General features: G+C 44.3%; 1 protein-coding gene across 1 annotated transcript in view; it reads right to left on the bottom strand.

The window, feature by feature from the left end:
* The window catches only part of tmem192 (transmembrane protein 192), a 57,937-nt gene extending 47,213 nt beyond the window's left edge, over nt 1–10,724 (bottom strand). Inside the window, exon 1 of the mRNA XM_070864360.1 lies at nt 10,569–10,724. Coding sequence (XP_070720461.1) covers nt 10,569–10,583 — 15 coding nt within the window. The 5' untranslated portion in view covers nt 10,584–10,724. The remainder of the gene's footprint in view (nt 1–10,568) is intronic.
* Nucleotides 10,725–12,037: the final 1,313 nt, after the last annotated feature.

Here is a 12,037-nt window from a genome sequence, read left to right as displayed (position 1 = left end):
CCTAAATACCCCTTCCTCTTGTTGGAGCTTTGCTTTGCTTCTCTTTTTACTGGTGCTTGGCACTTCCTCATTTTCGTAACAAGCTGATGCTTGAGGGGTCTGAACTGCTTGATTACTGCTGTTGTGTTGTGATGGGATGGACCCCCCCCCCCCCCCCCCCCCGGTGCTTACATTGGGAAAGCCCTACACAAAGAAAAGGAAATATGGTCACTGAGTATGAGGTACTAGCAAGAAGAGGCAGTTGAAGTAAAGCCTTGCCTTTTTAGTCTGGCTGTCTCTCACCCACTCATTCAAATGCCTTCATGCCTGTTATATTGAGGGCCAGCTCCTCATGTCAGTTGAAGTGGCGCAGCTTAGGTTGTCTACATCAGTATTTGTTCTTGGATTTGTTTCTGCATTGGAGTCTATGTGTAGTCCTATGCCCAGACTCCATTCCACTGGAAATGAAAGGAGGAGCAGAGAGAATGCAAGTATTTGGAGGAGCTACAGCAAACAGGTGAACAAACATGCAAATCAGTTTTGTATGAATTCTAACACTTCCGTTTTTAATTTTCAGTATCATTTTTAAAGTACTTCTGCTTTTCTTTAGGTTTCTTCTAACTACCTTATTAAAACACTGTGGTCTCAGTCTTATTTTGAGTGGTTTCCAATTGATTTTCCCTAAAAACTGTTCTCATTACTCCCAAATCTACACTGCCAAAGTCTTGTACCAGCACATTGTTGGTCTTGGCCTTACTTTGTCATTTGTACAAAATTTAACCAGGTACTCAAAACCTCCAGGTTAAGGACGAGCTCTAGGGGTAATTGCTGAACAACAAATCCAACACTTCTACTCGAGTAATAGAAAATGCTTGTAACACTCAGCGGGTTCGTCAGCATTTGTGGAGTGAACAGGCAAGTTAACATTTTGGATATAACCTTTTGTCATAACTGAAAAATTACAGGTGAATAACATTTAAAAAGGGAAATTGGGAGGGGCAAATAGAATGTGGAAGGACCTATGAAATGTTTAAATGGGGAAAACAAGATATTGTTAAATGGCTGAAGTGATATTAACAAATGGTGGAAGGAAGCATAATAATAGCTAATGTGGTGGGCAGGGCAAGGCACATATGAAATGAAAACAGTGCAAAGTGGAACAGAATCCAGCAATCTGAGGAAAATAAAAAAATGCATATTCAACACCAGAATTCAGGCTGCCCTATCAGCAGAGTTGTTCAATAGAGGGTCCCCAGCCTTGTGTTTTAATAGCTTGCCTCATGTTGTGAGGAAACACTTCCTGACCAACTCGGTGAATTTGCATTTTCACTCTTCCTCTCAAAACATATCTTTCCATTTTACCTCCCAGGATATTAATCTTCTATAATTAGCTTTCTCCTACATTCTTCTGCCCTCCTTATCTCCCCAAACAACTGTCTGCCAGTCCACGTTGTGCTGGTATTCTTTTATGATTACATAAGAACAAAACAGAAGGGGCTAGACTTTCCACTATGGTTGCTATCGCCCATTTTAAAAACAACTAGTTTTGCCTTTTTAATTTGGGTGATAGCCTTAGCAATGTGAAATGAGCCTTGGCGATGTATTCAGTCATGCAAGGCTGGCGTCCATAGCAACAGCCGTTCTGCGCTTGCGCGTTTTATTTTTCAGGCAGAGAACTTTTCCCACGGGGGTTGACCGAGAGAACAGGGGACCTGGTCCCCATCAATAACATTATAGAACCTTTCTTTTATTCTAGCCCTGTTGTTTTATAAAATAAAATCTATCAGCCAACTGAGGTGAACTCTATTTCCTTCCTCATGGGATGACATACCCTAGTTCTGCTTCTACTTGTACTGTGGACCAGAGGGAGGGGGAGTGGTGGGGAAAAAGAATAATCCATGATTAATATTAACCCTGACATTACAAGCAATGTACTTGTATGTAACTTCTCATTTTATTCTCATCTCTATTCTGCAGCATGTGATTAGTGATCAATACTGGCTGAGAAATTACAGACCCCATCACTATAAATGCCCTTAATTTGTCCTCAACAAATACAAAAAGTGATTAGATGATTGGCAAGAGTCAAAAAGACACTTAAAATCACACACATTAATTCTCCCGACAGCCTTTTACTACAGATCCTCCCAGTTGTGTCGAGTTATTGCAGCTTTTCTTCAGCCTATTTTTGGGCCAGCGATCATTTGGGCTAAATGCTGAAAGTAGTGCTCGGCAATCATCTGGGCCATAATCAAGGATGCATGAGGATGACATCACTTTAAAAAAAAAATGTAGGCCGGACGATGCAGCTCATTCAGCAGTGCCAAAAGTTGGGCTGGCTATAATCGACTAGTTTCCACTTTTCAGCAAATATGGGCGATAGCCTGCATCTCAGCTCTTATATGGGCGATGATGTGCCGAAAGTCTAGCCCAAGAATTATGAGCAGGACTAAGCCATTCGGCCCCTCGAGCAACCTCTGCCATTCAATGAGATGATGACTGCTCCTCTACTTCAACTCTACTTTCCTGCACTCTCATATCCCTTGATTCTCTTAATATCCAAAAATCTATCGATCGGTCTTGAATATCCACAAAGACTGGGCCTCCACTGCCCTTTGGAGAAGAGAATTTCAGAGATTCACCGCCCTTTGAGTGAAGACGTTTTTCCTCATCTCAGTTCTAAATGACCGACCCCTTATTCGGAGACTGTGACCCCTGGTTCTAGACTGCTCAGCCAGAAGAAACGTCCTTCCTGCATCTACCTTGTCGAGAACTGTAAGAATGTTGTATGTTTCAATGAGATCACCTCTCATTCTTCTAAACTCTAGAGAATATAGGCCTAGTCTACTCGATTTCTCCTCGTTGGACAATCCCCCCCATCCCAGGAATTAGTCTGGTGAATCTTCGTTGCACTCCCTTAATGGCGAGTATATCCTTCCTTGGGTAAGGAGACCAAAAGTGTACAGGTGTGGTCTCACAAGGACTCTATATAAATTGCAGTAAGACGGCTTTCATCATCATCATCATCATCATCATCGGCAGTTCCTCAGAATCGAGGAACATTTGAGTCCTTAGGTGGCTGAACAGTCCAATACGAGAATCAGTCCCCATCACAGGTGGGACAGATAGTCGTTGAGGGAAGGGGTGGGTGGGACAGGTTTGCCACATGCTCTTTCTGCTGCCTGCGCTTGGTTTCTTCATGCTCTCGGCGATGAGACTCGAGATGCTCAGCGCCCTCCCGGATGCACTTCCTTCACTTAGGGCGGTCTTTGGCCAGGGACTCCCAGGAATCAGTGGGGATGTTGCACTTTATAATTGCAGTAAGATGTCTTTACTCTTATACTCAAATCCTCTTTTTAATAAAGGCCAACATACCATTTGCTTTCTTAATTGTTTGCTGTACCTGCATGTTAACTTTCAGTGATTCATGTACAAGGACACCCAGGTCCCTCTGAACACCAACATTTTCCAATCGCTCACCATTTTTAAAAAATACGCTGCTTTTCTACTTTTCCTGCCAAAGTGGATAACTTTACATTTCTCCACATTATATTCCATGTGTCATGTTCTTGCGCACTCACTTCGCCTGTCTATATCCCCTTGAAGTCTCTTTGCATTCTCCTCATTCCCACCTAGCTTTGTATCGTCTGCAAAGTTATCCTCCAGTACATTTGTCCAAGTTACCATTCTTCATGTGCAAGTATATGCACTGACTTTTGGCAGATCATTCAGTGGTGCAAGGAGGGAAAGGCAGTACCACAGCCTTAGGGGGGGGTGTTTGCTAGTGCTGTTGGAGAGGGGTTAAACTAATATGGCCAGGGGATGGGAACCTATGCAGGGAGACAGAGGGAAGTAAAATGGGGGCAGAAGCAAAAGATAGAAAGAAGAAAAGTAAAAGTGGAGGGCAGAGAAACCCAAGGCAAAAATCAAAAAGGGCCATATTACAGCAAAATTCTAAAGGGACAAAGTGTGTTAAAAAGACAAGCCTGAAGGCTCTGTGCCTCAATGCAAGGAGTGTTCATAATAAGGTGGACAAATTAACTGCGCAGGCAGCTATTAATGAATATGATATTATTGAGATTACAGAGACATGGCTCCAGGGTGACCAAGGCTGGGAACTCAACATCCAGGGGTATTCAATATTCAGGAAGGATAGACAGAAAAGGAAGTGGGGTAGAGTTGCTGGTTAAAGAGGAAATTAACGCAAAAGTAAGGAAGGACATTAGCTTGGATGATGTGGAATCTGTATGGGTAGAGCTGCGGAATACAAAAGGGCAGAAAACAATAGTGGAAGTTGTGCTCAGACCACCAAAAGTAGTAGTGAGGTTGGGGACAGCATCGAACAAGAAATTAGGGATGTGTGCAATAAAGGTACAGCAGTTATCATGGGCGACTTTAATCTACATATAGATTGGGCTAACCAAACTGGTAGCAATACGATGGAGGAGGATTTCCTGGAGTATATTAGTGATGGTTTTCCAGACCAATATGTCCAGGAACCAATTAGAGGGCTGGCCATCCTAGACTGGGTGATGTGTAATGAGAAAGGACTAATTAGCAATCTTGTTGTCCGAGGCCCCTTGGGGATGAGTGACCATAACATGGTAGAATTCTTTATTAGGATGGAGAGTGACACAGTTAATTCAGAGACTAGGGTCCCGAACTTAAAGAAAGGTAACTTCGATGGTATGAGACATGAATTGGCTAGAATAGACTGGCAAATGAAACTTAAAGGGTTGACGGTGGATTGGCAATGGCAGACATTTAAATATCACATGAATGAACTTCAACAATTGTACATCCCTGTCTGGAGTAAAAATAAAAACGGGGAAGGTGGCTCAACTGTGGCTAACAAGGGAAATTAAGGATAGTGTTAAATCCAAGGAAGAGGCATATAAATTGGCCAGAAAAAGCAGCAAACATGAGGACTGGGACAAATTTAGAATCCAGCAAAGGAGAACAAAGTGTTTAATTAGGAGGGGGAAAATAGAGTATGAGAGGAAGCTTGCAGGGAACATAAAAACTGACTGCAAAAGCTTCTATAGATGTGAAGAGAAAGCGATTAGTGAAGACAAACGTAGGTCCCTTGCAGTCAGAATCAGGTGAATTTATAATGGGGAACAGAGAAGTGGCAGACCAATTGAACAAATACTTTCATTCTGTTTTCATGAAGGAAGACATGAATAACCTTCCGGAAATACTAGGGGACAGAAGATCTAGCGAGAAGGAAGAACTGAAGGAAATCCTTATTAAATCAGGAAATTGTGTTAGGGAAATTGATGGGATTGAAGCCGATAAATCCCCAGTGCCTAATGTACTCTGGGATGCAAACTACTTAAGGAAGTGGCACTAGAAATAGTGGAGGCATTGGTGATCATGTTACAACAGTATTGACTCTGGATCAATTCCTATGGACTGGAGGATAGCTAATGTAACAACACTTTTTTTTAAAAAGGGAGAGAGAAAAATGGGGAATTATAGACCGGTTAGCCTGACATCAGTAGTGGAGGAAAATGCTGGAATCAATTATTAAAGATGAAATAGCAGCACATTTGGAAAGCAGTGACAGTCCAAGTCAGCATGGATTTATGAAAGGGAAATCATGCTTGACAAATCTTCTAGAATTTTATGAGGATGTAACAAGTAGAGTGGACAAGGGAGAACCAGTGGATGTGGTGTATTTGGACTTTCAAAAAGCTTTTGACAAGGTCCCACACAAGAGATTCTTGTGTAAAATTAAAGCACATAGTATTGGGGGTAATGTATTGACGTAGATAGAGAACTGGTTGAAAGACAGGAAGCAGAGAGTCGGGATAAACGGATCCTTTTCAGAATGGCAGGCAGTGACTAGTGGGGTGCCGCAAGGCTCAGTGCTGGGACCCCAGCTATTTACAATATACATCAATGATTTAGATGAAGGAATTGAGTGTAATATCTCCAAGTTTGCAGATGACACTAAGCTGGGTGGCGGTGCGAGCTGTGAGGAGGATGCTTAGAGGCTGCAGGGTGACTTGGACAGGTTCGGTGAGTGGGCAAATGCATGGCAGATGCAGTATAATGTGGATAAATGTGAGGTTATCCACTTTGGTGGCAAAAACGTGAAGGCAGAATATTATCTGAATGGCGGCAGATTAGTGGGGAGGTGCAACGAGACCAGGGTGTCATGGCACATCAGTCATTGAAAGTTGGCATGCAGGTACAGCAGGTGGTGAAGGCAGCTAATGACATGTTGGCCTTCATAGCTAAGGGATTTGAGTTTATGAGCAGGGAGGTCTTACTGCAGTTGTGCAGGGCCTTGGTGAGGCCTCACCTGGAATAGTGTGTTGAGTTTTGGTCTCCTAATCTGAGGAAGGACGTTCTTGCTGTTGAGGGAGTATCGCGAAGGTTCACCAGATTGATTCCCGGGATGGCAGGACTGACATATGAGGAGAGACTGGATCGACTGGGCCTGTATTCACTCGAGTTTAGAAGAATGAGAGGGGATCTCATAGAAACATATAAAATTCTGACAGGACTGGACAGGTTAGATGCAGGAAGAATGTTCCCGATGTTGGGGGAGTCCAGAACCAGGGGACATAGTCTAAGGATAAGGGGTAAGCCATTTAGGACTGAGATGAGGAGAAACTTCACCACTCAGAGTTGTTAACCTGTGGAATTCTCTTCTGCAGAGAGTTGTATTGATGCTAGTTCGTTAGATATATTCAAGAGGGAGTTAGATATGCCCCTTATGGCTAAAGGGATCAAGGGGTATGGAGAGAAAGCAGGAAAGGGGTACTGAGATGAATGATCAGCCATGGTCTTATTGAATGGTGGTGCAGGGTCAAAGGGCCGAATGGCCTATTCCTGCATTTATTTTCTATGTTTCTAAAGCAAGCGCTTCACGGCAAATGAGCCAAAGGTGGTCAGAGGAAATGTTTCAAGGACACCCTCAAAGCCTCCCTGATAAAGTGCAACATCCCCACCGACACCTGGGAGTCCCTGGCCAAAGACCACCCTAAGTGGAGGAAGTGCATGCGGGAGGGCGCTGAGCACCTAGAGTCTCATCGCGAAGAGCATGCAGAAATCAAGCGCAGGCAGCAGAAAGAGCATGCGGCAAACTAGTCCCATCCCCCTTTCCCTCAACGACTGACTGTCCCATCACACGGAGTGTGTTTCTCGTATTGGACTGTTCAGTCACCCAAGAACTCATTTTGAAAGTGGAAGCAAGTCTTCCTCGATTCTGAGGGTCTCGATGATGATAGGAAGTATAGTGAATTGTGAAGAGGAAATAAATTGAAAAGGATGACAGATCAAGCAAGGGGAAAGCCATGCAGATTAATGTACAAGTGTGAGGTAGTACAACTTGGATGCAAAGCATCAGATGACAATACAGTTTAAATGCAGAAGCACGGGAGGGGCAGAAGTCGATTAACATACGGATGTACGGGGTCGAGGAACACAAGTTACCAGTTGGGTGAAAAGAGAGATTCAATTTGCTAAGACTGCTGGGCTTCATCGCCAGGTTTAGAATTTAAAAACAATATCTTGACAGGTAAAAAAGATTGGCCAGATTTAATTTGGAATATCATGCTGGATGACCATCTCAGGAATCTAGTGACTATTCATTAGGATGACACACAGAAGGGATTTAGCCAAGGTAAGAGCCTGGGTAATCCTGGGTTGTGACAGACAACTGGTTTAGCCATTCAACACCAGATGTGGCTGGACCATGTAAAGCACTATCAGGTCCTGCTCCCCTCTGCCAAAACTACTCACTATTCCAGGATCATTGTGGAATGCAAAGGTAACCCCTGGCTTCTCTTCACTACAAACCACCTTCGTAAACCCTTCTCTTCCCTGCCTCCTCCAATTGCGAGGAGCTCTTTGTCACCAATATTGAGACCATCCATTCAGCTGCTTCTGGTGCTTCCCTTCCTTTTAACAGCCAACCAAGCCAAACCTCCAAAAAGGTTCCCCTTCCCTAGCTTCTCTCCCAACACACTCCATTCTCTCTAAGCTCAACTGGTCCATGAGATCCATCTCCCGCTCCCTCTACCCTATTCCCACAAAACTGCTGACCACCCAACTTTCCTTCGTGGCACCCATGTTAGCTGATATTGTTAACAGTTCCCTATCCTGAGATACTGTTCACTTCCCCTTCAAATCTGCCATCATCACCCCCACCCCACCTCAAAAAACCCACCCGTTCTTGCAAACAACAGCCCCATCTCCAATCTCTCTTTCCTCTCCAGATTCCTTGAACGTGTTGTTGCATCTTTGATTCCCTCCAATCAGGTTTCCGCCCCTGCCACATCACTGAATGGCCCCTATCAAAGTCACAAATGACATCCTATGCAACTGTGACCACAGTGACCTATCCCTACTCATCCTTCTCGACCTGTCTGCAGCTTTTGACATGGCTGACCACACCATCTTCCTCCAACATCTCTTCTGTATCATCCAGCTGCATGGGACTGCCCTAGTCTTATTCCATTCTTATCTATCAAGTTGTAGCCAGAAAAATCACATAAAATGCCTTCTCTTCCCATTCCATTACCTCTGCATGGCCAAGGAACTAGCCTTGGCACCCTCCTATTTTATCTTTAAAAAAATATTTGTTCCTGGGATGTCAGCATCACTGGCAAGGCCAGCATTTATTGCTCATTTGCCCTTGAGAAGCAGATGGTAGGCTATCTTGAACTGCTGCAGTCCTTGTGGTGAATGTACTCCCACAGTCCAGGATATTAACCCAGCGACAATGAAGGAACAGCGATATATTTCCAAGTCAGGATAGTGTGTAACTTGGAGGGGAACTTGCAGGTGATGGTGTTCTCATGTGCCTGCTGCCCTTGTCCTTCTAGGTGGTAGAAGTCCTGGGTTTGAGAGTTGCTGCAGTGCATCTTGTAGATGGTATACACTGCAGCATTGGTGGAGGGAGTGAATGTTTAAGATGGTGGATAGGGTGCCAATCACACAGGCTGCTTTGTTCTAGATGGTGTTGAGCTTATTCAATGTTTTTGGAACTGCAAGCAAGTGGAGAGTATTCCATCACATTCCTGACTTGTGCCTTGTAGATGGTGGAAAAGCTTTGGGGAGTCAGCAGGCGAGACACTTACCACAGAATACCCAGCCTCTGACCAGCTCTTGTAGCCACCGTATATACATGCTGGCCATCGCTGACATCATCCAAAAACACATCAGGTTCCACATGTACATTGACAACACCCAGCTCTACCTTACCATCACCACCACCTCTCTCGTCCCCTCCACTGTGTCTAATTTGTCACACTGCTTGCTCAAAATACAGTTCTGGATGGGCAGAAATTTCCTCCAACTAAATATTGGGAAGACCAGAGCCATTGGCTTTGGTCCCCACCACAAACTCCACTTCCTTAACCACCAAATCCATCCCTTTCCCTGGTCACTGTCGAAGGCTGAACTAGACCATTCGCTATCTTGGTGTCCTATTTGACCCCGAGATGAGCTCCCGACCACATAATTGTTCCATTACCAAGACCGTCTACTTCCACCTCCATAACATTGACCTACTCTGCCCCTGCCTCAGCTAATCTGCTGCTGAAACCCTCATTCATGTTTTTGTTACCTCAAGAGTTGACTATTCTAATGCTGTCTAGGATGACTTCCTACATTCTACCATTCATAAGCTTGAGGTCATCCAAAACTCTGTTGCCCACATCCTAACTCACACAAAGTTCAGTTCATCCATCACCCCAGCATTTACTGACCTACATTAGCTCCTAGTCTGGCAACAGCACAATTTAAAAAATTTTATCCTGGTTTTCAAATCCCTCCATGGCTTTGCCGCTCCCTATCTCTGTAATCTCCTCCAGACCTACAACCCTCCGCGATCTCTGCACTCATCCAATTCTGGCCTCTTGTGCATTCCCGATTTTAACTGCTCCACCATTGGCAGCCATCCCTTCAGCTGCTCAGCCCTAGGTTCTGGAGTTCCCTCCCTAAGCCTCTCCTCCTTTAAGACCCTGCTCAAAACCTACCTCTTTGACTAAGCTTTTGTTCACCTATCCCAATATCTTACGTGGATTGGTGTCAAATGTTGTTTGATAAGTTCATGTGAAGTGAGAGAGCTACCATGGCAAATAAAATGGAAGGGTCAATTCTATGAGCTATGTCGACGTCTAGCCTATAAAAGAGTCTTAAATATCGAACTAGATCAGCGTCATTGTGAATGGTACTTGGGAGGTCTGGGTTGCAGATATACTTCCAGTTTCACAATGATATAACGTGATTTCAGCTACACATCAATATAAATGATTCACATAGAATGCCATTTAACCTCAAAACACACAACACTCCATAAGCTGACAAAGCTGCATAGATGATGTATCAGTTGCAGTCCTAAAGACACATTCCTCTGATTTTATAAAAAAAATGTCCCTAGTTTTCTTTATACATAAAAAGGAAACATGAACAGTGATATTTGTAGATTCTGCGGGGAGCCAAAGATGTGAGCCGAATGGGGGCGCCTGCGGCCAGTGATTGACAGGCCTGCTGCCATTACGTCATGCCCAGGACTCGAACGTCGCCCGCCTCCCCGAACATTTAAAACGAACTGCCCGCTGCTGCCTCACCTCCTGCCGCTGCATCGCCTCGGAGATCGTGAGTGGTAGGCACAGGAAAATATAGAAACAGCACAGAATTACACACAGCGGGTTGAACCAACTGCAACAGGCTCCACACCGCCGCCAACTGGAGTACCAGCTTGGTGCTTCCTCCTGGTCCGTTTCGCAATCTCGTCCTCGTCTCACAATGCCTGCACTGCCCGGTTCCGCCTTTAAACCGCCCCCCGCCAGCTCGCGCTAAACTCCAAACCGCCTGCGCATGCGTTTCCACTGCACTGAGGGGAGGAGGAGAAGGGGGAGAGAAAGAGAAAATAGAGAGAACATAGAGCGGAAATAAAGAGAGAGAACAGAAAGAAAAAATAGAGCAAATAGAGAGATAGAATAGCCAGAGAATAGAGAGAATATATGTATATATCTATAAAGAGAGAGAGATAGAGATCTATATATAGAGAGAGATCTATATATAGAGAAATATATATATATATAGAGAGAGATAAATATATATATATATATCTCGAGAGATATATATATAGAGAGAGAGATATATTTATAGAAAGAGAAATACATATACATAGAGAGAGAATATATATATTAATCTCGATATATATATATATATATTTCTCTCTATATATATATAATATATAAATATTTCTCTATGTAGAGAGAGAGAGAATATATACATATATATATATATATATATAAAGAGAATATATATACAGGTTGAACCTCCCTTATCCTGCACCCTTGGGTTCTGGCCTGTGCCGAATAAGGGAATTTGCCAGATGAGGGGAAGTCAGTGGCTCGAGGGGGGGATGCGGCCCGAGGTCGGGGAGGAGGTCGGCGCCCCAGGCGGGCCCAAAGTGTTTGTGGACCCTTGGCGGGCCAGGAAATGTCGGCGGGCTGCGAAGGAAGTGTCGGCGGGTATTGGCGCGTCCCCAGCGGGCTGAGTGTCGGAGCAGCCCCAAAGTCGGGGTGGAGGCCGGCCGCGTTCTGCGCATGCGCCCCTGGCCGCCGGACTCATGCCGAACGAGGGGTGGTGCTGGATAACGGAGTCTCAGATAAGGGAGGTCCAATCTGTATATGTATACCTTATGTATAGATATATAGAGAGAGAGAGTATATAGGGAGAGAATATAAAGAGAGTGAAAGTAGTAAGAGAAAATAGGAACATATAAACTAATTTGGCAGGGGAATGGGCACCGGGATGTTGCATTAGAAAGGAGAAACAAGGTGCACAAAGGATTGGGAGAGGCAGATAACGCTAGAGTAAGAAATAGTATGGTATTAGGTGGGGTCAGAATATGAAAGGGTACAAGAAGGTGTAAGATAGGTTTACAGTGCATATGTGTGAAGGCATGGAGTGTGGTAAATAAGGTTGGTTAGCTGCAGGCACAAATAGACACATGGGAATATGATGTTGTGGCGATAACGGAGACCTGGCTCAAAAAAGGGCAGGATTAGGTACTAAATATTCTTGG

Source organism: Pristiophorus japonicus, chromosome 2, assembly GCF_044704955.1.
Source record: "Pristiophorus japonicus isolate sPriJap1 chromosome 2, sPriJap1.hap1, whole genome shotgun sequence".
NCBI lineage: Eukaryota > Metazoa > Chordata > Chondrichthyes > Pristiophoridae > Pristiophorus > Pristiophorus japonicus.
The sequence above is the reverse complement of the archived record's forward strand: the minus strand, read 5'-3'. Positions and strand labels throughout refer to the sequence as shown.